The 27,108-nt window shown below is 38.4% G+C and overlaps 1 protein-coding gene across 4 annotated transcripts; it reads left to right on the top strand.

The window, feature by feature from the left end:
- The first annotated feature begins 467 nt into the window (after positions 1–467).
- Positions 468–23,400, top strand: fbxo11b (F-box protein 11b). 4 transcript variants are annotated; one of them, XM_030163437.1, is made up of 22 exons: positions 468–800; positions 2,028–2,191; positions 2,336–2,396; positions 2,607–2,748; positions 2,850–2,979; positions 4,677–4,760; positions 4,898–5,030; positions 5,502–5,608; positions 7,423–7,534; positions 10,227–10,333; positions 10,419–10,556; positions 10,640–10,857; positions 12,006–12,186; positions 13,252–13,374; positions 14,369–14,454; positions 15,299–15,375; positions 17,431–17,574; positions 17,673–17,783; positions 17,876–17,983; positions 18,088–18,196; positions 20,844–20,942; positions 21,979–23,400. In XM_030163437.1, exons 1-22 carry the CDS (start codon positions 713–715, stop codon positions 22,106–22,108), a joined length of 2,652 nt encoding a protein of 883 aa, XP_030019297.1. In that variant the 5' UTR covers positions 468–712; the 3' UTR covers positions 22,109–23,400. The 4 variants fall into 4 exon arrangements, with proteins under 4 accessions (XP_030019297.1, XP_030019296.1, XP_030019294.1 ...); XM_030163436.1 differs by having other exon boundaries at positions 2,604–2,748; XM_030163434.1 differs by having other exon boundaries at positions 2,336–2,417.
- Positions 23,401–27,108: the final 3,708 nt, after the last annotated feature.

The raw sequence follows: 27,108 nt of genomic DNA, 5'->3' as shown, positions 1-27,108 counted from the left end.
GAATCCTCAGCCTCTTTGGGTTTACAACTTAGGTTTTGAACTAAAGCTCATTGTGTTCATGTTATTTGACTGTTTTCTTATGCAGTGCAATGTTTAAGAACCATCCTAAAATGCAAATGTAAGAGTGTGTTCATGTCTGTTTTGTTGCTCTCTTCAAAATAATCTGGATTTGTGACACGTTTTGCATTTAAACCAACATCCATCTCTTGCTCGTTTCCATATGTCCTGTGCTAAAATGGGGACTGGGTCTGCATTAAAGCCTATACATTATGTTGTGGCTGCAGCTCCACTTGTGTCCATTGGTCACAGCCATTGACCGACTGAGAACCCCAACAGAACGGTCCGTCACGTCGTCTGGTACGAGCCCGCTGATTGGCCGCCGCAGGACGCGTGAATGAAACGGCACACGCGATTGGTCGAGCGGCTACTTTGCTCTTTTTTTCTCGCGATTGTTTCCCGTGTGGGTTAATGGCTCCTCCTGCTACAGACTGAGACGGAGCTGGCACCGAGAGGCGATACGGGGGGGAGCTGAACCACCACCACCGCGGAGAGAAAAAGCCATTCCGCCCCAAATACCAGCGGGTTTTCGGTCGCACTCGTTCGGGTGTGTTTGGAAAAAGGGCCGTCCGGGTTGTAGTGTGGGTCGCGGGCTAAAATTAGAAGCGGGCGGTCGAGGATAGCAGTGAATTTTTTCAACAAACCAACTCCCCAGATGAACTCCGTCAGAGCCACCAACAGGAGACCCAGGCGAGTGTCGAGGCCGCGCCCGGTCCAGCCCGAACGGAACAACGGGGATAGAGGTAAGCTAGGCCCCCGGCCGGCTGGACATACAAGGTGAAGCCGTGTCAGGCGGTAAGGGTCTTCGCGTAAGCCGTAACTGTCCGCGCCGCGCTGCTCTCCACTGCTACGGGCGCCGGAGCAGTAGGAAAACCCGAGGCTTCTTGCTCTGTGGCTTAGGCCAGGCCGCGCTTTGTTTGGCTTGAGTGATTGGGGATAGCTAACACCGCTAGCTTAGCTACCAGGTTAGGTGGAGGTTGGGGGGTTGTCTTCGCTTAACGTAATGCGTATGTAGCTAGACGGTCAACATTAATGGCTCTTATTCAGGTAACCTCCGGTGGAGACATGGGGCTTGACTTCAGTTGGTCAATCCGGGATCTTCCCGTCAACCCGGCCGCTACATTCCCAGCTGTCACTACCGATTCTGAGGGTGTAAATCTGCAGCGTCTTTGGACTGCCATTTTTGGGGTGTAACGTTAACAAAAACATTAGCAGCGAATGGGACAATGCTAACTAGCAGCCCAGTTTCAAGAGGCCACACGGATCAGCTGTGATAGATGATTTTAGGTGTGATTTAGCGGATTCACATTGTTCTTTTGGTGTGTTTTGGAGCAGTTTACTCAGCCTGTACACTGAGCTCTCAACCCCTTCCTTGTTCTCGGCGCAAATTAGCCCCTTGCTCCATTTGTTTACACCGCGGATTTGCCAGCTACGCAGTTCAGTTTTTAGCCATTAGCCGCACGTCTAATCGACTTAATCTGCGGCCCTTAATTTGACAGCACCCGGAAAGATGTGTGATTCTGATCATATGAGACTCGAAAGACAGATGCAGCCTACCCGATTAGGAATGACTGAACCCAAAAGGCTGGTAATGTGGCTGCAGGGGGTGCATCTGCCATTATCAATCACCAACCTTTGTCTGTCTCACAAGCTACTACCCTGTCTGTTAGCCTGCGCAGTGTGCATACAGTATGTGAGATGAATACACAGCATTGTATCAGTACTGTTAGCAAGACTATGAGTGTCAGTGGTTGGATGTTTTCACTTTGAAAATGTATTTGGTTTCCCTGCTGCTCTTACCAGACTGATAAGCATTTCTGCAGTTATGAACAAGGTAGTGAATAGATAGTGATTCAGAGAGCCACTGCTTTTCTTGTGGCATGGCCTTGCCTTTCTCTGCAGCTTTGTGCATTGAAATGTGTGTTCATACTGTGGTGCATATATAGAAAATCTCTTGTCTTCCTTGCCAGATGAGGAGGCTCCTGCAGCAGCTGCAGCAGAAATGGCTATTGAGGAGTCCGGACCAGGAGCTCAGAACAGTCCCTACCAGCTTCGTCGTAAGACCCTACTCCCCAAGAGAACCGCTGCTGCCTCTGCCACCGCCTCTGCCTGCCTGAGCAAGGGCCCAATGGAGGTTAGACCGCATTTTATAATGAATAAATTAAGTGTGTGAGAATGAGACAAGCAACAATGACTTTATGACAGGTTAATGGATTTGGTGTTTGGTTACTTTGTGTTGTTGGCGTATAACTAATATGTATCTTGCACGTCTTTACAGGGAGCTTCCACTTCATCAACAGAGGCCTTTGGTCATCGAGCCAAGCGGGCACGGGTGTCCGGTAAGAGCCACGACCTGCCAGGTGTGTGTTATATGTTTGCAGCTGAGTAAGCAGGGCATATTTTTTCCTAAATGGAGGCTGCATTGATTTTCTGTGTGTACTGTTATATTTTGTTTTATGCATTTGTACTCCTTTAGAGTGAAGAGCTTTTACCTGAATGCTTACATTTTGTGTGTGTGTGTGTGTGGGGTGTTTTTCTTTCTTTAGCAGCCCCAGCAGAGCAATATCTGCAGCAGAAGCTTCCAGATGAGGTTGTTTTGAAAATTTTCTCATACTTACTGGAACAGGACCTCTGTCAGGCAGCTTGTGTCTGCAAGAGATTCAGCCAGCTAGCAAACGACCCCATTCTGTGGTTAGTGTTACTGAACAGCAACAAACATCTTCCTGGTTTTATTATTGCAGTTTGTAGGAAGTGAATATTTATCTGTTGTTTCTTGCATTTTAATTATCTAGGAAGCGCCTATACATGGAGGTATTTGAGTACACACGTCCTATGATGCACCCTGAGCCAGGCCGGTTCTACCAGGTCAGCCCTGAGGAGCATGAACATCCAAACCCCTGGAAGGAGAGCTTCCAACAGCTGGTAAATCATGTCTGCTTACTGTTATTACAATTGAAAGTGCTCACTGAAGTGTTTCTCTGTCCGCGCTTAGACTAACACGTGCTCTCTGGGTATGAAAAAAATAAATACGTTCATAAAGACATGACCATTTGTGGCTGTGGAATCAAATCCAAAGTAACGTCTGACAGAAATATAGCTACCTGCACACATTAAACACTTTGCTCGAGCATGCTAGAAAGCAAATCAATATCCCTGATTGAGTTTTGAAACATAATGTGTACATGAATTGATGGTGATACAGTCATTAGTTTGTTTTGTATCATGGCACAAACACTCAGCCAATGCTGCCTGATTTAATTACATTTTCAGTCAGCATCAGGAGGCTGAATGAAATGTCATGTTTACACATAAATCAGCTTCAGTTCATTGTGTCCTTTTTGATGAGTGCTTTTACTTGGATGCTCACCTCTCATCCCATCATTTTACTTTTTGGTAGTGCTCTATCAAAACGCCATAAAAGCCTGTTTTGATTGGTTGAAAATGATCATACTTAATGGCCAGTTGCTGTCAAAAGCGGTTTGCTTTTACTGAGGTGTTTCTTAGAATGTGAGTTTTGCAATAAATGTTTAAAGCTGATTCATGGATAGTTGTGTTTTTTGAATCTGCATATGCAGTACGGTTGTTGATTCAAAGGGGTATGAAATTTACGGTCGGGTTTTTGTTTCTTCTGACTCCTTCAGACTGGTCTCTGCTTTGGGACTTGAACAATAAAATGTGCAGCATGATCTGAGTAGAAGTAATATGTGTAATAGGAAGCAATACAAACCTTTGTTTAAAATGTTAAAAGCTGGCATTAAAAGCAAATCATGATTTATTTATTTATTTATATATAAGGGACAGTGCATATTAATGAACATCTACAGCAGTTGCAGCTGTAAATATGCCAAATTGTAGCAACAGTGCTAATTTCCATCTGTAGTCCCTAGGCAGGTGACAAGAAAGACAACTGACAAAAGACAAACATAAAAACACACAAAACAACACAATGAGGACACCCTACTGATGGTCACAGGCTTGGTTTTCCTTCATCCAATGTTTAAGTTGTGATTTGAAGGAGGCGTATGATTGTGAGTTTCATTATCAGACTTCCATTCTATTCTGAATTTCTTTCACCTGTTATCACTGTGTGTTTCTGTGTTAACACTGTATTATATATTAATGCTCAGAGAATGGGTGGTGTTGCTGCTGCATCTGTTTGTTGGTCATCCACTGATGTTCTTGAAAGCTTGCATTTCTGTGTCTTTATTCTTCTGTGGTAATTAATTAAAAGCTGCACTTACAGCTGCTTTAATAATTAACTAACCTTACAATTATTTCTCTAATTAAGTGTCCAGTTGTTTAGTCAATAAAATGACAAAATGATACAAATCAGTTTGATAGACCATGCAGTGCAGTCAGAGGTTTTTTTTTTTTTTTTTTTGGCCTAACCATCAGTATCATCATCTGTAATCTAACAGCAGAGGGAGGCAGCACAGCTGAAACCAATCACACATCGTCTTGTCTCATGACTGAGTTACATGTTCCTATGCTCCAGCTGTGTCATTTTGTCACTAAACATTATCAGCACTGCTTGTCAGTGTTAATGTTTATGTTTTATTGTGATTGTATCAGTGTTAATGCTTAAAATTAATCTGTTTACATGTTAAATTGTGTCACAGTACAAAGGTGCCCATGTAAAACCAGGCTTTGCCGAGCACTTCTACAGTAACCCTGGCAGATACAAAGGCAGGGAGAACATGCTGGTGAGTTGAGCGAAGATCTGTTTCATTGCGTTGACATTTATGGCGTCAACAGATAATGTGAACATCTGCTTTCTTTCCCAAATGTGGGTATTTCTGTGCCTGATAGGTGTCTTGGTGCTTTTTTTTCCCTCCCTCAGTACTACGACACCATTGAAGATGCACTAGGTGGGGTACAAGAAGCCCACTTTGACGGCCTCATCTTTGTCCACTCTGGTATCTACACAGACGAGTGGATTTACATAGAGTCGCCCATCACCATGATTGGTGCAGGTGAGCGCAGTAAACTCACTGATGAGTGCACCTGACTTCAGATTATTGATGCACTGACTGGGCATCATGGGCTGATATGATATGTAAAATGACTATTTGGTGATATCTATGTAGTTTTTTTTTGTGTTTTTATATATCCTCCTTCTTGTGCCAAGAAAATTATTAGTATTACTATATTTATTGTGTGTATATGTATAAGAATAGGTTGAATTGTTTTTTTTAAAGACTTCCAGCTCCGCATTACAGTGTCTTTGACCACAAGTTTATTCATCCATATTTGTGACTTAAAAACCTTCAATATCTTAAATACTGATGAATAAGTTCAGTGGAAACATCAGTGCACCCCTACTTTAGATGGTAACTGTTTATTGTACACAGTACCAGAGGTGTTTCTGTTCTGTTTCATTGTTAAGGAGGTGTTAAATACTGTTTATCGAGGTTGTCACTTAGAGCTCTCCACTTCCTCCTCAGCTCCTGGGAAAGTCGCTGACAAGGTGGTGATAGAGAATACAAGAGATTCAACATTTGTCTTCATGGAGGGTTCAGAGGATGCCTATGTGGGATACATGACCATTAGGGTAAGTAACGCTCTTTTCCCCTGTAATTTACAAACCAACCTGAATAAAAGATGACTCTGAAGCAGTGACCGTCGCTTTAAGGCATATGTTTATCTGTGTTTTCACTTGTGGGTCTCTGCTGCCAACGCAAAAGCCTACTGTAGTCTGTACATTTTAATGTGTACATAACTGTGGGTGAAGTATGTATTTCCCTCGTGGTCTGATTGTAGATTATTCAGTTCTGCTGCAGAAACAGCTGGAGAGCGCATAACAGACTTAATTGTTTGGTAATTATTAGATTTGTCGCTGCAGTTTTTGGAGCTTGATCATGGTCGTCTTCCAGAAATGTGTTGCTTTGTTCATGTTTTAATATGAAGCATGAAACTGGAAGCTCCTTCACAGATGTCTTCAATAATTACCTCATGTATGAAAATACAGACACATTAACGTGCAGTAGTTGTCAGATATTTTGAAGTATATTTATGGATTTATTAGATTAGTCGTGCTGGTGTTTAATGGTCAGGGTTCTCACTTTGGATGTATGTTTTGTCTTAAAGGTGCAGTTTGGTTTGACATCTGTAGCATGAGACAGATACCGATGTAGAAAAGATTGTGTTGGATAGTTTTGTGTGTAAAGTTAAATGTCTTTGAGTAAGAAGTTTGACATTATACAGTGTTTTTTTCTGTGGCAGTGTGTTTCCTAGTCTATAAGCATTAATCTATCCATTCAAGAAAAAGTCAATCTTTTCATTACAGCTTCTTAAACTCACATTCTCTCCTCTTTTGATGGTAAACTGAATGTCATTGTGTTATAACTACTTGATTAATTGAGGAAATTCCTGATTAATTGATAAGGAAATTGTTAGTCTGTGCCCTGATTATAAGACATTGGTGTAACATCTGAGCACTTCTCGACCGTTCTGTAGAGAAAATAAATCATATTAGCCCAAGTACATTGTTGTACTTTATAGAAGTAAGATTTTTATACATGGAATTGCTTGTTGACTTCTGTTAGGGGGAAATTAGGTTTGTCTTGCTTCTCCTTGAATTATGTCTTAAATATGATAAGATGTTAAAAATGTAGCAAAATATATACTTTTTTTTCATGAATACATTTGTTTTTCATTGTTTTATAAGAACAGGCAACAACACCCACACATCAAAACAATCCCCCCCACACCCACACGATGGCACCCACCCCCAGTGCAAAAAAAAAACAAATACTTGACAGTCACACCTTAATTATCTATTGTGACAAGTCCTTTATAAATTGCAAAAAAGGAGTCCAGATCTTATAAAAGTCTCTGATCTTTCTTAAACCAGGTATGTCAGCTTTTCTAGCACCAGGTTATAGGACATGTCTTTAATCTATTGGTTAGCTGTGTAATAAGCAAAAATTTTACGCTTTCCCTTTTCTTCCGATTACTTGAAACTGCTCATGGACGATGTGCAAAATACACAATTTTGCATCCACAGGAATAAGACATTCTATTAATTGAGAAATTAGCGTAAGAGTCTTTCCAAAAGTTCTGAAGTTTCTCGCCGCCCCACGTACAAAGTGCCTATTTCCCTATTACACTTTGTACAAATGGCAAAATATATACTTTTGATATAAAATAACAACATATAAAGCTGACCCAGCACTTGTCCCGGTCCGTGTTGTGATTTCTGTCATCATTCTCTTCCAGTAAATGATATTTATGTGGTTGATTACGTCCTGTTATCAGCTTTAGGTATTATTGCTGCTAATGACTGTGGTGGTGGGTGGACAGAAGCCTGATGTGTAGTCTGTAAGCGCAGCCTCTGTCTGACCTCTACTGCGCTTCTCTCTTTAGTTTAATCCTGATGACAAGTCTGCGCAGCACCACAACGCCCACCACTGTCTGGAGATCACAGTCAACTGCAGCCCCAACATCGACCACTGCATCATCCGCTCCACGTGCACAGGTAACGCACACAACCACACGCACCGAAGCGCTAATGGGGGATCAAATCAACACCTCAAACTCTCTACTGTTGATGAATCACCACTTTGTTGACACGGCTCCTTCCAAAACAAGCCTCACTGAAGTAGCATCTCTGACAGGGTCTGATGTGTGTTGGATTTATGGTTGCTGTGTTTGTCTATTTGTGTACCTTGGGTAAGGGGAATAAATATTTTCTGGGGTGCACCGTGGCTGCTCAGTGTGTCCATGATGAGTCTGTGTCCCATGATGGGTCTAAATTTGTCATTTAGGTCTTGGACTTTTTTTAGCGTCTGCTTTTATTGTGACAGTTTGTCTCTGATGAAAATGTGGGTTGTTTTATTGGAGTCTGCGTCATATGACCTGAGTTTTATTATCGTCATTTGTTTGAGATGCTGTAGCTGTAAACAAGGTAATATTTACCATATGGAAATGCATACTTAAGAAGCAATATATGGTGGGTTTAACCTGTTTTCTTCATCTAAACCTGTCAATACTGCTGGTTTTGAGGCTGGTGGGCCAGTGCTGCCATATTTTTGTAGTAATTCCTTATGTGAAGTGTATATAGATGCTATGTTACATTGTTTTATGGTGGCAAGATATTCAATAGCTGCAACACGATTGAACAAATGCGCAGTTGAGCACTTTTACTCAAAAACTGGGACATAAAATGTCTAAAATTAGTTTACTTTTTAGAGATTTTGATACGATTTACTGTGTCATGAGAAGCTGGAGACGTGGAGTGAGTTATCAGACAGAGAAATGGTGAGTTAATGCAGAAACAGAAGGTGAACTTGACTCTGACAGAACGTCTGCTGTGTAACTTCATCTCTATATTGGCTGAATTTGCTAACTTAACCATATATTACACAAACTCAGCTCAAAACCTAAGTTGTGCTGATCTGTGTCCAGAAACTGATGATGCAATATAATCCCAAAATGAACATTAACTTTGGATTGTACTTGTGATTTATTGTGCCTCAATCTGTCATGTAACTAAGCGTGAATGTACGAGAGAATATATTATAACTGTATATTAGATTATTTAGAACAGATAATAATTAAATCAACAAAACAAGACTTAACAGGAATATCTACAACAGATTCTCAGGTTAGAAATAAACATCCATGTCTAAAAGGATAAAGGAAGGATGAAATAATATGGTCCAACCCCTTTTTCCTAAACATAACTCAAATGAATATATTTATATTTATTTCATTTACATGTATCCTTGAGCAGGTGTTTCTCCAACAATAAAAAATAACATGAAAGCAAATAAGATAACATATTTAACTGACAGTGAGCGTTACAGTCCTGTTAAAAAGTGTTTTATATATATTTTAATGCGCCTTATGTTTATACTCTCCACAAACTGAAACACACAAGCTTCACTAGTCGTCTGAGTATAATGTTTTTGTTTTAGTAAAATAATGTACAGTTATGTGCAAGTGTTTGGGGCCATAAGTAGGTTTGGTAGGGTTTTTTTCTCAATCTCTGTAACAACATAAAAAGTATCATTTTCACAATCTGCATAGCTTTAGTAAAATATTTAATATATTCTTACTTTGATTAATTTGTTTTAAATTCTGGATAGTAATGGTAAACTATATTATCTAAAAATGAGAATAACTTATTGTCATGTATCAAGCAACACAAGAGTGTGTCATTTTATATCATTTCAGTAGTTGGGATAAACGTTGTATTTTGGGGGGGGGGGGGGGGGGGGGGGGGTCACATACAGAGTGTATCCAGTATTTTGTGTCAAAGCCATTAGTTTATATTTTTTTGTATTTTGAATGTTTGGTTGTTTTTTTTTTTAATCCTGTGTATATTATGACTATTTTTTTGTGTATTTTATAAGAGACTCATTACAACAGTGTAAAAACAACATAGCTAGGGGTGGTCTAAGACTTCTGCACAGTATGTACTGTATATATTAAAGAATGGCAGAATAATACCAGTAAGTACTAATAGCCTTATTGTGGTAACAGCTTGTGGGTACATAAAGCATTTAGTTTTATATTGAAGTCATCTAAGGACAGTAAAATAAAGCTTATTCAGAAGCCTAATATTGTGTGACCTATTTCCTAGTGAATAATTTGGCCGTTGATATTTTATCTGCATGTGATGCTGGTGAATATAAACCTTTATAGTTCATGAAAAGTGCTTAAATTAGTATGAAAGCATTAGCATTGTAGTTTTCCTGTGAATTTCTGAGTGTTCCCTATCATGTGTTCATTCGGTAGCTTGTCACCTGCCTGGTATGTGACTACACAAGTATAATAATAAATGCAGTGTTTTTGGATGGGAATCAAATTCAGGATTTATTACACAAAGACATATGAGAACAAACCCAGAGACATGTGCAGAAATTAATTTATTAGCCAGTCAGATGAATAATAGAGGTGAAATGATGAGTTGTGGTATTGTAGGCCACCGAATGCATACATATGGATTTAAATAGAGTTTATCAGCTTCAGACATCTGACAAATATGAGCAAAATCTTTAAATGTTAACTATTAAGTGGTTAGAAATCGATGCAGTGTCACAAAACATAACATCCTTACACTCAACTCATCTTTCCCTGATTTCAGCTGCTTTTTAGTCTTTACAGTGTTGATTTAAAACTGTTCAGATGCTTAAATTGCCTTTTGTTGTTGTTTTTATGTTTAGTTGGTTCAGCAGTGTGCGTCAGCGGCCAGGGGGCGTGTCCAACCATCAAACACTGCAACATCAGTGACTGTGAGAATGTAGGACTCTACATCACAGATCATGCACAGGTAAATGCGACGTTTTTCCTTCAGACACCTGTCCTTGTTTTCCTATAAATTCACACTTTTAACGCCGCGCTGTCATCTGTTTCAGGGCATTTATGAAGACAATGAAATCAGCAACAACGCTCTAGCGGGAATTTGGGTGAAAAACCACGGTAATCCCATCATCAGACGGAACCACATTCACCACGGGAGAGATGTCGGAGTGTTCACCTTCGACCACGGCATGGTAAAGTGTTTTCCGTCTGTCAATAACGCTTCTCTAGCGTCTGTATATCTCCCTATAATTGTTCTTTCCTGCTTGTCCTTCAGGGCTACTTTGAGAACTGTAACATCCATAGAAACCGCATCGCAGGCTTCGAGGTGAAAGCCTACGCCAACCCCACGGTGGTCCGCTGTGAGATCCATCACGGCCAGACCGGGGGCATCTACGTCCACGAGAAGGGGAGGGGGCAGTTCATAGAAAATAAAATCTATGCCAATAACTTCGCCGGTGTTTGGATCACGTCGAACAGTGACCCGACGATACGGTGAGAACGCACTCATGTCGCCTCTCTCTTTTAAGTCTTTCCCCTCCAGCCTTTTTAATCATATCCACTAAAGTTTGAAGGCCCACTGGAAATGTTATGTTGAAAGTATGTGGACACTGAATACAAGACACTGAATACAAAAGAAAGAACAGTCCTTTTTAGCAGTTCGGTCCCCAGTATACAGTTGCGGAAAAAATTATTAGACCACCCCTTGTTCTCTTCATTTTCTTGGTCATTTTCATGCCTGGTACAAATAATGGTACATTTGTTTGGACAAATATAATGATAACAAAAATAGCTCATAAGAGTTTAATTTGATAATAACCAAAATTACTTCAGTTCTTACATCAATATCTATGGCATCATACTGCCAAAAACAATGCTTTTAGGCATTCCGTGTTTTCTTTTCTGTCTGTTTTAGTCACATGATACACACAGGACTTAGTACTTGATTGCATAGCTATTGTTTTTGATGACTTTTAATGGTCTAATAATTTTTTCCGCGACTGTAAGTGTACTGGTGCCACAAGTGTCTTGACAGTTTTGATCTAAGAGGGTTTTCAACCTTCGATCAATTCCCCCAATTGGTTGGATTTAATTATTTTATTCTTATATGGATATTACCTGATGGGAGAACAGGACAGGAGTTATACACAAACAAGCATTGATACAGACCCTGAAACAGAAATTAACAACAGGCAAAAACAGAACAGTAACAACAACAGAAGAACATCAGTGAATTTAAAGAACAAAATAGTCCAATATCACAATAACCAGGAGCAAACAACAAAGGAAAAAAATAATAAAGAAGTAAAGATAGCAACAGAATAACACTGGTGACTTTGAAGTTAAATTACTCAAAGGCAGTGTAGAGAACTTCAACTTTTAAACACAAAAATAATTTTATTCTATCTTCATACGTTTCTGAAGTATAAGCCTTTAAATAGTGGTAAGTTTCTACAAAAAATGACAGTTTGGACAAATATCATTTCCTGATACTCATTTTCAAGACAAAAGCTACAGTATAACAGTGGAAACAAAGACTGACATAATATCTCATCAGTGGTGTGGAAAGAATTAATCATGAAAAACAAGCCTGAATTTGCTTCATTTTGATAGTTTTTTTCTCTTTTTTTCTTTATAATCAGGGGAAACGCTATTTTTAACGGTAACCAAGGAGGAGTGTACATATTTGGAGATGGGCGGGGATTGATAGAGAGTAACGATATCTATGGCAACGCCTTGGCGGGAATTCAGATCCGAACCAACAGCTGTCCCATCGTACGGCACAACAAGATCCACGATGGGCAACACGGCGGCATCTACGTGGTAAGTACTGCCTCTAATATAACATGAATGCTGCCTTCAGGTGCTATCGGGAAGATGGGCCTTTCCACTTGCGAATTTGATATTACCAGTGCGTTGTGTTCAAATGCTTTTGTTCTTGTGGTGAAATGAAAAATGGTTGAAACAAAATTTATCGTGACTTGGGTAAAACAGTTTTGGACGTGTTAATGCATCTGCTACAACTTTTTTTTTTTTTTTCCTGAAAAATGGGAAAGATACTGGAAACACTTGCTGAATCAGACTTTATAGTAACTGCTGGTTGTATTCTTTTTATTCCCTGTATTCCTAGTGAACTGTCACATCTCTAACAAAGCCTGTTTACCTTGTTTTTTTTTGTGTTAGCCGGTCTATTTTGCTGTATTGCTGTAAAAATGCATGAGACTTTAAAAAAACAAAACACAAAGTGACACTTAAACCTTGATCTATTGCAGGTTAAACACTGACTATGTAAACTAATCACTGTATATAAGTTCTATAATTGAAGTTTGTCCCTTTTTCACATTGGAGTCGACATCTGTCTCTTTATCATTAGATTTCATTATTATGTCGACTAATGATGCCTTCATGTGCTACTGGGAAGATGACCCTTTTCCCTTGTGAATTCAAAATTAGGTTTATGTTGTGTTCAAGTGCTTTTTGTTGCCATAGCGAAATGAAAAATGGCTGAAACACAGTTTATTGTGACCTGCTACTCAGGTAAAACAGTTTTGAACAGGTTCATTCATCTGCTACAGCATTTTTGTGTATACTATAAATGTACAAAATCATCAGCTAACAGCAGCAGAAGGTTAATAAAAACATTGTTTATCATTTGCGATGAATCCATGTTGAAAAGTTCAAAGTTATTTTCATTTCTGCAATTTTTTTTCCCCAGTTCCCTCGTGGAAAATACGATGTAAGGGGGTGTTCTTGTGCAATTTTCGCGTTCGTAACTATTATTTGCCATAATTCCCATAGGATGTGAAGGCAGCATAAGAGGAGGCACTCACTCCCACTTGCTCCCTCTTTCCGTCTGTTTCTCACCGTTGATTATTGTTCCGTTTTTAGCACGAGAAAGGTCAAGGGGTGATCGAGGAGAACGAGGTTTACAGCAACACACTGGCTGGAGTCTGGGTGACAACAGGCAGCACTCCCGTTCTCCGCAAGAACCGCATCCACAGCGGCAAACAGGTGAAACATCCACAAACCCAGTATCCACAGTGGCCCTTAAGTAAGCTTAAATGGCTGAAATGTAGCTTTTGGTGTTAAAATATATATATTAAAAAAAGAAGTCTGTGTTTGGTATTAAGTTTGATCTAGGGCAGAATGAATGAGCATGACTGTATATTATTTTACCAGTATTTTATGTTTCCAATGGCCATGAAAGTCAGTTAGTGCTAGAACAGGAGATGATTTGTCTAATATCAATGCGTGTTTTTTCTCAAAGCCTTCAGTTCTGACTTCCTTGATCAGGCATCATTCAGCCCTTTGTCAACTAGACCGTCTGCCTTTTAACACTGGCGTCATAGTCAGACACAGTCTTCAGTGTAACCTTGTCAGTTTCTTATGCTCCACTAATGGTATAAAAGACGTAGTACGTAGACGTGGTATTAAGACGTTTTAAAAGACATTATATTTATACAAAAAAATGTGCAGATCCTTGAGGACTGTAGCTTTCACTTTATTCCCTTTTTTGTGTGAATATGAATTGCAAACACCTTGGTTTCAGTGATGTTACGCATGTGTCAGGACCATTTTACTACACTGTGACTACTTTGACTTCATACTTTCAGTACATTTTCCTGATTATACTTTGTTGTATTTGGTTTTTAACTGTACTTCTGTTGTACCGTTTGTATTGCTTTATATAATGTTGTAACACAGGTAATACTTTGAGGACATATTTCTGCATTTTCTCAGTCACACAAAGAATTATGGGTCTTCTTATGCATCATACTAGACACGTTTCTGTTGTTTACTGAGCTGTTTGTGTGTGAATGGAAACCTGCTGTTATTTTTGATTAGTTTTAGCAGTAGGGGGACGACATTGCACCGCATTAGAAGTGATTGTAAACCACACTGACAGGCTTCTCCGAAATCATTGTTTAACTTGTGAATAATGTTAAGTCTATTTCTCCTCTTTGGATTAAATTGTGTGATGAATCGGTGCCTGTTTTTCTTTTAGGTCGGCGTATATTTCTATGACAATGGGCACGGTGTGTTGGAAGACAACGACATCTACAATCACATGTACTCTGGTGTGCAGATAAGGTAAAACATCTCACCTGCTTCTGTTGGTTTGTTCATTTAACAACCTTTGCTTTGTAGAGAACCATTTTTGTGTAGAAAGAAAGAAAAAACATCTGTCTGGAGGAATAAAAAGGCTGATTCTATGGGGCTGTTGGGAAGAAATCTGTCAGAGCATGATTACAGTTTTCTCCTAGAAGTGTTTGGATCTTAAAGCCATAAAAAGTTGAGAAAAATCCCCTCTCAATCTGCTGCTGTTGAGTTGAGAAAACCCACAAGGCTGTTATACTGTGTATGACCCATGTTTTAGAAGAAATGTTAAAACATCTTTATTGGATGTATGGGCCGTGGTTTTTGTTTCCCTGTCAGTTATGTTTTATTACCCCACCCCCAAAGGGGAGGTAAGGGGTACTGTTTTTAGTTCAGTTTGCTTCTTTGTTTGTTAACACTCTAGCAGCAAAATTATAGATGGAATTCATACCAAAATGGGATTATAGATTGCCAGTGACCCAGAATAGATATCATTACATTTTGGGAAAATTAGGTCAAAGTTCATGTTTGTAATGAATTTTTAACATCTTTTTTTTTTTTCTCCCATTTACTTATAATGGGCGAAATTTCAAATATCTATAAAAACATCAATTTTGTTTCAATTTACTTCAGACTTGGCGCATATATAGAGGCAATTGATATGCTGACATCACCACATGCATAGACAGGATGACATCAGCTGCATCAAATAAGCTACAATACGTATGAGGGGCGGGGTTTGTTGTGCCTGGAATCACTTGTTTGTTTTGCCATCAGAAAGCAGCTGTAAAGGTTGTTTTTTTTTTGTTTGTTTTGTTTTTTTCTCTTCCCATCACAGGACGGGAAGTAACCCAAAGATTCGTCGGAACAAGATATGGGGAGGCCAGAATGGAGGGATTTTAGTCTACAACTCAGGTGTGTACCTTTATTCTACCTATGTAGTCTGTCTGTGTCTCTAGGCATTTCTCAATATATGTTCTTGTCTGTTTTTTTTGTTCTGGCGATCTCTTTAAACCTCATCAGTCGAGGCCTAAGTACTGCTCCATTTTAAAGTTTCCACAAACAAAGATTAGATGGAATTCCTGGCTGTTGTTCTTGTCTCGTGTCTTTTAACCAAGGATGCACTGGTTGGTGACTGGTGTGGATAGATGCATTTTGTGCAACGGTCAATTTACTCTCAAAGGCAACTTATAATCATAAGTTTTTCTTTAAAGAAATACATCTTGGTCATTGTTGTCATCTCATTGAAATCAGTATATGTTCTGAATTAGATAAATGATCATAAATGGGTGATTTCCCAAAAACAAATAACTAAATAATTATAAAAATACCTTGACAGTTCAACCTTCATCAAAGTTGGCTCAGGAGGTGGAGCAGCTCCTCCAGTAACTGAAGCGTTCATGGTTTGAATCCCACTCTGTCCTAGTGGCTGTTGTGTCCACTCACACTGGTGTATGGATGTTTGGTGGTGTTTGGCGCAGATTAGCAGCTACGCTTCCACCAGCCTGCCTCAGGGCCACAAATGTAGTTTACCAGCATCAGTATGTGAGAGTGAATGAATACTGGATCAAATAATGTAAAGCCTTGAAAAGCACGTTAGAAATCCAATCCATTAAAGCCTGTCATTAATGTCAAAGCAGACCTTTTATACGTTTTGTGATGTTAAAGCTAAACTCTCACAAATGGTGTCAGGGAAACGATGGAGGAAATACAGCAGAGCCATGGAGGAAAGTTTACAACCAACCATTCCAGTAACAGAGACTTGTGTTCTGAGGAGTCCGTTCCAGTTTTCCTCAACAACAGTCATCACACTCATTACAGAAAAACACATCTGATGTGCAATAGATTTTATAAGGGATCAGTGCAATAACAGAATGTATGCTTGTGTATGAGTGATGGGTTTGTGCTTTTTTTTTCACCTATTTATTTTAGCTGCTTTTATTTGTATTTTTATAGCAGATTTTATATATGATGCACAGATTGGATGGCTCTTCTAAATTTTGTTGTACTTGCAATAACTATAAAGATATTCTACTCTCTTGGGATATTCTAAGACTCTAAACTCGCCAAGTTGGTAATTCAGAACTCAGTGAACTTGATTTTGAGTTTGTGTTTATATCATTATATGTATGTATGGGTGTTTGAATTTTAATGTTGTCTTTTCAAGGTCTGAAAAGTGCTTGCAATTATAACTGTGTGATGTGATTTATTTATTCATTTTTAATATTAACTCCGCCAGGTTAGATTTCAAGCCAAAGCTACTTACAGAGGTGATACATTTTGAAAAATAAAACTTTGTCCAACAAGAAAATTAGTGAAAGTAAAATGTATTTATCCAGCACGTATCACAGAGAAACCTCACACAGTGCTTTACAGATTAAAAGGATACAAGACAGCAACATGCAAAAAAATACAAAATGCTTTACAGATTAAAAGACATGACAGAACCACACAAAAAGAATACAAAGTGCAAAAATATAAAATATGAAATTCTAAAATATCCAATAAAATCAAGGAATACCCATAAAAGCAATAAAATAAAGGTGCGTCTTAAGATACCTCTTAAAAATGTACACTAAGGCTGAGGCTGTGGGTGTTCTCAGGTCAATTCCAGGTATATTTTTATATTAATCTTTGTCTCAGTGTGAGTGTGTCTGAAGAACGCCAAGTGGCTTCCCTTTTTTTGGGTAAAACTTTGTGTTCTCCTTTAATTTCTAAACTTTTTGCTACTATGAAACATAATTTTAGATGTTTGCTATAATACAGTGTACATTGTTGTGATAAAAAGTGGGAAAAAAATATGAAAAATGAGTATGTATTCCTGTAGATATGTATTTTACTCCAGTGATAAGGTGCTGTGCTAGAAACATTAGAAAATGACCCTTAAAAAGTGCTTGAATTTGACCTTGAAAATGTGTGCAAACCCTGTTATGTACTTGTCGGCCTAATCCTGTGTGTGAAACGTCTCAGGTCTGGGCTTCATCGAGGACAATGAGATCTTCGACAACGCCATGGCCGGAGTGTGGATCAAAACCGACAGTAACCCCACACTGAGGCGGAATAAGATCCACGACGGCAGAGACGGAGGCATCTGCATCTTCAACGGAGGCAGAGGTACTTAACACCCCGGCAGCTGTTTCCGCCTTTATCTCCTTTTTTGATAGGTGCTCGTATTCGCTGTACTTCATGTTGTAAACCCTCGCCCTGTTCAGGTCTTCTGGAGGAGAACGACATCTTCAGGAACGCTCAAGCCGGCGTCCTCATCAGCACTAACAGCCATCCGATCCTCCGAAAGAACCGTATTTTTGACGGCTTCGCTGCAGGTGCACCTCTTGTTGCGACTACCTGTAATGCGTGACTCGCTCTACTTCAGATTCTGATGCTAATCCCAGTCTCTTTCCTGTTTTTCTTCCAGGTATTGAAATCACTAACCACGCCACAGCCACTCTGGAGGGCAACCAGATCTTCAACAACAGATTCGGAGGTCTTTTTCTGGCCTCAGGAGTCAACGTGACCATGAAAGGTAAATATAGCCGCTCAGCCTCTGCTCATCATGATCATGTTTTTTACCCTCTCATCTGTAACAAGTGTCCCCTGGTCATTTCCTGCTGCGTCTCTTTGTGTCAGATAACAAGATCCTGAATAACCAGGACGCCATTGAGAAGGCTGTGAGCAGAGGACAGTGTCTCTACAAGATCTCCAGCTACACCAGTTACCCCATGCACGACTTCTATAGGTAAAGACCCATCAGAACATTCAGCTGTGACAAGAAAATATAGAATAAAAAAGACTTTGTCGTTGTGTGTGCAGTTAAATTAGGAGGGCTACTTCAGTCAGTTCAACAATATGAATAACAATACATTAGAAAGTAAGAATAGAGTAAATATAGAATTACAAAAACTAAAAAGTAAAATTAGAAAATAGAATATAAAATTTTACAAAATGTAAAATAAGAAGAAAACTAAAAGTAGAATAAAACAAAAAGTGGTTCCAGGCACAACAAATCCTGCTCCATGCACATATTATAGCTTATTTTGGCATCAGTCCAGCTGATGTCATCATGTCTATGCATGTGCTGATGTCAGTATATCAACTGCCCCTATATATTTGTCGAGTTTGAAGTAAATTGGAAAATTGAAACAAAATTGAAGTTTTTATAGACATTTGAAATTTCGCCCATTTTAAGCAAAGTTTTTTTTTTTGTTTTTTTTTTTGGGGGGGGGGGGGTAAATTCAGAAAAAAAAATTTACTTGGACCTACTTTTCTCAAAATGTTATCAGATCTATTCTGGGTCACTGGCAATATATAAACCCAATTTGGTATTAATTCAACCAGTAGTTTTGCCACTAGAGTGTTAACAAATAAACAAACCGAACCAAAAACAATACCCCTTTCCTCCTCTTTTGGGGGCGGGGTAATGACAATAGACATAAAATATGAATAGACACAATGTTAACAGTATATCTATGGACAAGTCTATAAAAATAGTGCATTAATGTTAGATAAATATTGCATTGTTATTGCAAGAACAGGAACTTATTGCACATAATTCACATTATACAGTAAAATATACTGTACTCATTAAATACCATTCATCAAAGGAAAAACAAAAGATCTGGTTAAAAAAATGACATACTGTGATTGCTTTACATCAGCTTGGTTGGTTGTTGAGGAAAATGCAAAGACTGATTGTGACATTCATGTTTGGTGTTACTATTATGAAGGTTCTGTTTATTTTTTTCCATTTCTGAAATCAGATTCTCCATCTGAAGGTTTTTTTTTTTTTTGATACATACTGTTACTGCTATTATGATTGCAAATCGATTAACCATCCAGCTGTATTTCTGGATTACTAAGTAAATATTAGCGCTGATAAAGTTGACTTTGAAATGTGTTTTATGGGAAAAAAATGGATTAAAGATGGTGTAAAAGAACCACAAAATAGAACAACAAATGTAAGCTCTGAGGTCTGATCAGGTTTTACAGATTAACTTTATTGATTGCCAAGAGGAAGTTCACTGTTTTTGTCTGGGAGGAAGGAAGACGGAGGGAAAGACTAAGTTTTACTGGGGTATATCAGCACTATTTCTGCAGCTCGTATTTAAAACTATCTGTATTAATGTCACTTTAACCTAATGTTTAACCAGGTTCAGATACACTTTCCTGGTTGAAACATCATCTCTGGCCTTTTGTCCTTCATTACACCGGAGGGTTGTTTGTCTTTGTGCGGCTGTTGTTTACTCATTTACCGCTCAGTTATATCCAGTGGCTCATCACAGACACTAATTCGAGTACATGACACCTTTCAATTGAACATTTTAGCACTTAAAGAAACATGGTAATCCACTTTTTTAACACTTTTAATAACATGTGTGTCCATATAGTAAACCTGAAGGCATTAATAGACACACCTTTCCTCATCATCAACTCATAGCTTTTCTGGTTTTTATCGTTTTGGTTCCTTCAGGATTTGAACAGACTTTCAATAAAACAAGATGTCATTTCCTCAGACGTGACTTTATAAAGATGACATTTAAATACATGTGAAAGCTGCATTATCTATTATATTTAGTTCCAGTCACTGCTATATTTATGATCTGTCATGACTGTTGGTGTAAACATAATAATAATAAAAACATGTCAACAGGTGATGTAGCATTGTCACATATTTTTATTTAACACATACAAGTTTTGCAGAGTATTAGATGGCTTTAAACTCCTAACAGACCTTCAGATTGAGGAGTATGATCATTCTTAAAATCCTGTGTAATCCACACGTGTTTGGAGACTTCCACAAAGGATAAACCAGCGTATCCTCCATCCTCACTCTTTGGTTTCAGGTCACAAACAAGGTTAGAGGAGTTGAGGTCAAAACGAGGAGTCTAGAGGAGCCTGTAGCATTAGAGCTGCCAGTGATATTTACCAACAAGTCCTGACAGAGGGCGCTATTGAGTCAAAAAATCTGCCAAAATACCCCATAATAGAGTTGTTCACAGTAAGTGTCAACCCTGGTGCAGAAGTTCAGCTTAGATCAGAACATTTCGTGCTTCTTGAAACTCCCCACACCTTGTGATTCATTAATTCACTTGTAAGCAATCATGGCTCTTCCTTTGTATTATTTGTATATTTTGTGCCAGTGTGGATAAAACATCCTAAATGATATTCATAATGGGACACCCTTCTCTCTCCTGTGTTCCCTCCTGTGCATCTACGCGTTAATAAATGTCCAAAATGTGCAAAAATGCATTAGAAATTCTCACATTTAACTTGTTCAAACCTGCAGAAAATGTACTTAAGTTTTACAGGATGGTGTTTCATTCAACTTTGTCAGACGTCGTGGATTGTGTTCTGTAAATTAATCGGTTTAATCTTCGTTTTTTCAGGTGTCACACTTGTAATACGACAGATAGGAACGCCATCTGTGTTAACTGCATCAAAAAATGCCACCAAGGACACGATGTAGAGTTTATACGGCACGATCGGTGAGTGTCTGAGCCTCTAGAGGAGCTTTGGTTTGCAGGATTTTTTTCTGGTGCTTTTTTTTTTTTTTTAAGAGGCCAAGTGATGGTAGATGTTTAAAGGCCAATATAGATCACAAAAGACCTGATTTATGGGTTGATATCATTCCCGTAGAACTGATAGAAAACATCATAAATAATAAAAGTGAGTAAGTGTTATTCAGGGCATTGACATCAAAGTGGCCAACTCACAAACCAGGAATTATTGTTAGTCTGTGGATGCAGAAATCACAGACGCACTTTAAGTATCATGAGTCAACATGAAATAAAAGTGGATTACAACACATTCAGCTGTAAATTATTGAAGTGAATCTATGTGGATTTTAGCTTTGAGGTATTAACTTTCCAGTCCAGTAGACCTGACTTTATCAAACTGAAGGTTGGTTTGTTTATCATTTTGTGCATTTTTGTCTTTATTCTTGCTTATTTTCTTATGTTTTTTTTTTTTTTTAGCATTTTCTTGAACATTTTGATCATTTTGTACATGCACTTTAGTACTGTGCTCATTTTTTTATTTTGTTGATTTACAGTTTGCCTTTTTATAAATGTAATGTTGTGAAATACTGCATAATTGGTGTATATTATTCTAATTCTTATACATCTTATGTTTTATATTTAAAGATGCATTAAAATTCTAAATATAGAAGGATTCATCATATAAATAAAGAATCTAGACTTAAAGCCAGTTCATAATAACCCATTTGTGTTTTTGGTCTTTGTTAATAAAGTGAGTTATTGAAGATTAGATAGAACTTTATTGATCCCTTGGGCAGAGCCTTCAGGAAATTAAGGCTAAGTAGACGAATCCTAACCATGGGTCACTTGTTCTGTCAGTGTCTGTTGTTTATTTAATGTATTATTTCCACTGACTATTGATCTGTAGTTTAATTCTGATGACAGCAGCCAGTGTTTTAATTCTCTTTGTGTATAAATGAGTTGCTCTGTGTGATGTTTCCTTGATGAGGCTCATGTGTGTGTCTCTGAATCCTGTTTGGTCCAGGTTTTTCTGTGACTGTGGAGCAGGAACGTTGTCCAACCCGTGCACGCTGGCCGGAGAGCCCACACACGACACGGACACTCTGTATGACTCGGCGCCACCTATCGAGTCCAACACGCTGCAACATAACTGAAGGCGCGTCTTGGAGTTCACGCTTTCACACAGACACATTTTACATTGCACACATCACACTTACACACACACACGCACACAATCGCACACAGCTATATACACACGTCCACCTGCAGCCATACGGACCCAGAGAGACTCTGACTTCGGCGCTCTCGTATGGGATCGAGGTGAACGAGGCTGCAGAGGAAGCAGCTTCGGGCCCGCTGCCGTCGGACGCTGCAGCGCAGGCCGACTCCACTAGAGGGAGCAGTGGAGCAGAGTGTAGACTGACACAACAGCCACAAGAGATTCCTCAGTCGAGTATTTCTGATGCAGTCTGTAGAAAAGAGACGACGGGGAGAGAGGGGCAGCGATGAGGGGCCGACCAGACCCCCCCGGTGTTAACCCTCGGCCCCTTCCTCTTCCTCCTCCTCTTCTTCTTCACAAGATCTGCCGTCAAAGAGACTTCCTGCTTCCTCGCAGCTGCCATCCCCATTGGCTGCCCAGGCAGTTGTAACTAGGCAACCGAGGGGGGGTGTTGCTCTGTTGTGTGTGGATAAAAAGCAAGATTGTGTGTGTGATGGAGCACTTGGGCTTTTTTAAAAAAAATATGTTCTGATCAATGGATTTTATTTCAATGCTTTATCATGTAGTTTTGTATTTTCAAGCAAAAAGCTGACTGTATTTGAATGTCTTTTATTTTATTATATTATTATTATTAATATTATTATTATTATAATTATTTTTGTTCGGTTAGCGTCCCTCGTCCCACCCCGACACCCACTGCAGAAACTCAGTCGTCCCAGTGATGAAGTTCTTTCTGTGAAAGAGAATCTCATTTAACACTACAAACCCTCTCCAGTATATCCGCTTAACGGCAGGTGGAGGGGCTCCACAGTTGTATAAAGGTGTGTGAGTGTGTGTGTGTATATGTGTGTTGTGTACCAGTGCAGGTTGTGTGTGTGTATATGTTTATAAGTTGATGCAGTCAGTGTTGTGTGGAGAGGGTTTCAATAGGAGGCGTTAGAACTCCTCTCAACTGGAACCGATGAGTCCATCTGCAGCCCCCGCCCTGTCCCCCCCCCGCCCTGTCCCCCCCATCCTCCCCCGTGTATCGTGGTGACTGTGGCTCCTCATGCAGCCTGAATCGTATGCATGTACCATAACATCTAGACTTAATATATTGTGAAGTATTCAATAACCATTATGTAGATGCTAGTTGGAATTCAAAAAGGGGTATACTTTCTTAGAAAGACAAAAAAGAAATCAGGAAACTGGCCATTTCTAAGAAAATAAAACTTTATTAGATCAGAACTGTGTCGTCTCGACATTTCTACACAGATGAGCTCCTCTACTCCATCAGCTGTTGGGCATGTGATGAACCACGCCATGGAACCAGCTCATGTTTGGCAGGTGAACCTAGAGTTAAGGCTGGGTGTCCTTAAAATAATTCAATGCCTGTAATTTTAATCTTGGCAAAGAGATGTTGAGTTGTGTAACTGTACTATGGCACAGTTATACTGTTGTGTATCCAGGTCGAACGGCTGCCACAGTTTCCTCTGATACGGTCGAGTTCCTCCAGTGACGAAGCCTGAGGAAGTCCATCAGAAAAAACCAAAGACATCACGGTCTGTGATGGACAAACCGATCCAGATCCAGAAGGTAAAGCAGACACAGAAACACCCATGTGGTTCACTCTGGAAACTGACGGATGGAGGCTCCGCCCATAACCACTGTCCAATCAGAGTTCAGATCCTGTACATGTGGAACATACAGACCAGGTAATGTAAGGGTTTGTCTTCTTTCTGTCCCTACCTGTCCCACTGTCATAGACTTACTCAGAAATAGTTTGATTCCAGTAGGATCCATCTTCTCCAACTATCTAAACCTCCAGACGCTGAACTCGCCACCATTTACCTTCACCTTACACCAGCAATATTTCCTAAAAGTCACATCAAAGCTCTGATGCAATTTGATCCACTTCTGTATCATTCATGATATAATACTGAAATAGTGCCTTTAATACATATCCAGCTCCATAGAATAACCAAACATGGCCTTTGACCTGAACACATTTAAATATCATGATGAAAAATACAGTAAAATCATCAGGTTTATTGGGTCTTTGAGTGTTTTTATTACACATCGAGTCATCCAGAGAAACATAATGCAGTTTTTTTTTTATACCCAAACCCATGAACATTCTTACCCTATTGCACCATGAAAAAAGATAATTAATAAGAAATAAATAAGGAACTCGGATATTAATCACAGATGTACTTCTTTTATGTGATTCAGAACAGGTTGCCAGGTACTGAAAAACTTATTGGCACAACCTCTAATGGAATATCTAATTTTTTCCAATGTTAAATTATGTAAAAGATCCAGAGCCCAAGATTTAAATGTTGGAGGTTTATCTTTCCATTTAAGCAGTATTAGTCTATGAGCTAGAAGAGTGATGAAGGCAATCAGATATTTAGTTAAAATGAAAAGAATGTAATATAATGACTTTTCAAATCTAAAAGAACATTCTTTTCCATCTTTTGCTTGAAATACGTTAAACACTATATTTATACATCAAATAGATCAGTTGTAGAATCTTTGAGGAGGGCAAGATGTTCAATTTGAAGACAAACTAAGGTTTAAAAATTATACATTCCATGTAGAAGTGAATAGAACATCCAACTGATCATGAAACATGTCTGATTTACTGATGTTTATTATTATGATCATAATACAAAAGAATTCCAATACTTGGCATTACAGACATTATCACGCTAAAATCAGATAGGATACCAAAACCTGTTTTTTCAGCATCATGGTGTCAATTTAATTTAATATTTTATTTTCATTGTATGAAAAACACCAGATAGACGTTCAAGGATACATGTATTTATCATCAATCAGTGACTAGAAACTAAACTGAGGTCAAAATTACATTTGAAATGTAGAAATATTCCCAGTTCAGCCAAAGTCATGACCAGTTCATCTCCTCAACTCAGATTCAGATGATGTTTCATCTTTTAGGTAAATCTTAAATTCTACAAATAAAACCTCTTTTCTACAGAATTTAGTCAAAGCAGCAACGACTAAAATTCATAGGAGCTGAAAAACAAAAATGGTCGACATATTACTGCTATTTAAATGAATTCAATATGTCTTGTTACATTTAATTACTTTTCTTGCAGTTATTCCTGCAACTGAAAAGATGCAAATGAAAAAATGTTGTATTCTGTATGTACTGTGTCAGTTTTTAATTGAATATATCAGGGTTTGGGCTCAAAATATTCAATACTGATACTGAGATCTTGGAACATTATGGTGAAAATCTTTATATTTTTAGCTCGTTTGTGTTTTTAGAAACTCCAAACCTTTTGCTGCAGATCTGATTTAAATGAAACCTCTTTTCTACAGAATTTAATCAAATCAGCAACGACTAAAATTCATGACAGCTGAAAAACAAATATCTGAGTTCATGGAGTGATACTGGTCGACATATTATTACTATTTTAATTAATTCAATGTGTCTTTTTATGTTTAATTACTTTTCTAACTGTTGTTCCTGCAGCTGAAAAGATGCAAAGGAATAAATGTTCTATTCTGCATGTACCGTCTAGGTTTTTAATGGAATATATCAGGGTTTGGGCTCAAAATATTCAATAGTGATACTAAGATCTTGGAACGTTATGATAAAAACCTTCATATTTTTAGAAATTCCAAACCTTTTACTGGATATCTGATTTATTAATATTAGATATCAAATGGAAAAACTGTCTCTTTCACTTCCACATTTAATGATTAATCTTTAATCCTCAAACATGTAAACGGCTATGAGAGACCAAAAGCATCTACTGATATAAACAGTTTAATACCTGTTGATCTATTAATCCTATCAATACGTGTAAATAATTAGTGTTAATAATGTCATAGTCATCAGATATGACCCATTTTAGACGGTCAGAGGCTCTGTAGTTTCCATGGAAACACCATCATCTTCTACAACATTGATTCTCCAGTAAAACCCATGGAGGTAGATCAATGACAGTGGATAGATATTGAGTTATTGCTATATTTTGCAGGAAAAGTGATAAATAATATGCAAAATGCCCATAAGGTATAAGTATATGATCATATTTAACCCATAAAGACCCAGTGCTATGTTTGTATCAGTTCCCAAATGAATTTTTCTCTCTATTTAACTTGTCTTAAGGGATTTATCACCATTTATTACAATATTATCCTGTGTATTTTGCATTTTTTTTCTGTGTAAATCATATTTTTCCTGTATTTAATTCACTAATCATGTAGCTGTTTATTCAAGCTCAGATTAAAGTTGAGGGTTATTATTATATCAGAAACAGAGAAAACTGAAGAAACAGTGACTTTTTCAGTCAAATCTCTCAGTAACTGAACATAAACCCAGTGTCTCCATCCACTGTCACTGATCCAACTCCATGGGTTTTACTGGTGAGTCAATGTTGTAGAAGATGACTGTGTTTCCACGGTAACTACGGAGACTCTGAACGTCTAAATGGGTCATATCTGATGACCATGAAAAGATGAATATCCGTATTTTACACAAGTAATTTACATGGATTGATAGGATTAGTGGATCAACAGGTCTTAAACAGTTTAGATCAGTAGATGGTTTGGGTCTTTATGGGTTAAGTAACGTTCTAGTGTGAAAATAGTTCTGTCCCACTGTGTGACAGAGAGAAAGTTGCTGATGTGAACATGAAATACCAAATTTAAGAAAAAAATATTTAAAAAAAAATAAAAATAAATCAAAAATTCAAGAAAAAATATGCGCACTCAACTATAACCAGCTTGATCCAATTCCCTCATATTTAGACCAGAATAGGTAAACAAAACAAAACAAAATGTATTGGATATAGGGATGTAACGATTACCGGTATAACAATAAACCGTGGTAAAATTGCAGACGGTTAGTATTACCGTTTAAATTCTAATTATCATGATAACTGTGTTTGATTACAGCACTTTTCTGGAGAAAACGCCTAT

The sequence above is a fragment of the Sphaeramia orbicularis genome, chromosome 19 (assembly GCF_902148855.1).
Source record: "Sphaeramia orbicularis chromosome 19, fSphaOr1.1, whole genome shotgun sequence".
Classification (NCBI taxonomy): Eukaryota; Metazoa; Chordata; class Actinopteri; order Kurtiformes; family Apogonidae; genus Sphaeramia; species Sphaeramia orbicularis.
This window is presented reverse-complemented; position numbering and strand designations above follow the sequence as displayed.

What these genes read in the sequence shown, in the direction of transcription:
- fbxo11b (XM_030163433.1), top strand. Translation starts at nt 713, where the DNA reads ATGAACTCCGTCAGAGCCACCAACAGGAGACCCAGGCGAGTGTCGAGG. An exon ending in GCAAACGACCCCATTCTGTG is followed by an intron (nt 2,749 to 2,849) that starts GTTAGTGTTACT and finishes TTAATTATCTAG; the next exon opens with GAAGCGCCTATACATGGAGG. An exon ending in CATCTTCAACGGAGGCAGAG is followed by an intron (nt 17,575 to 17,672) that starts GTACTTAACACC and finishes CGCCCTGTTCAG; the next exon opens with GTCTTCTGGAGGAGAACGAC.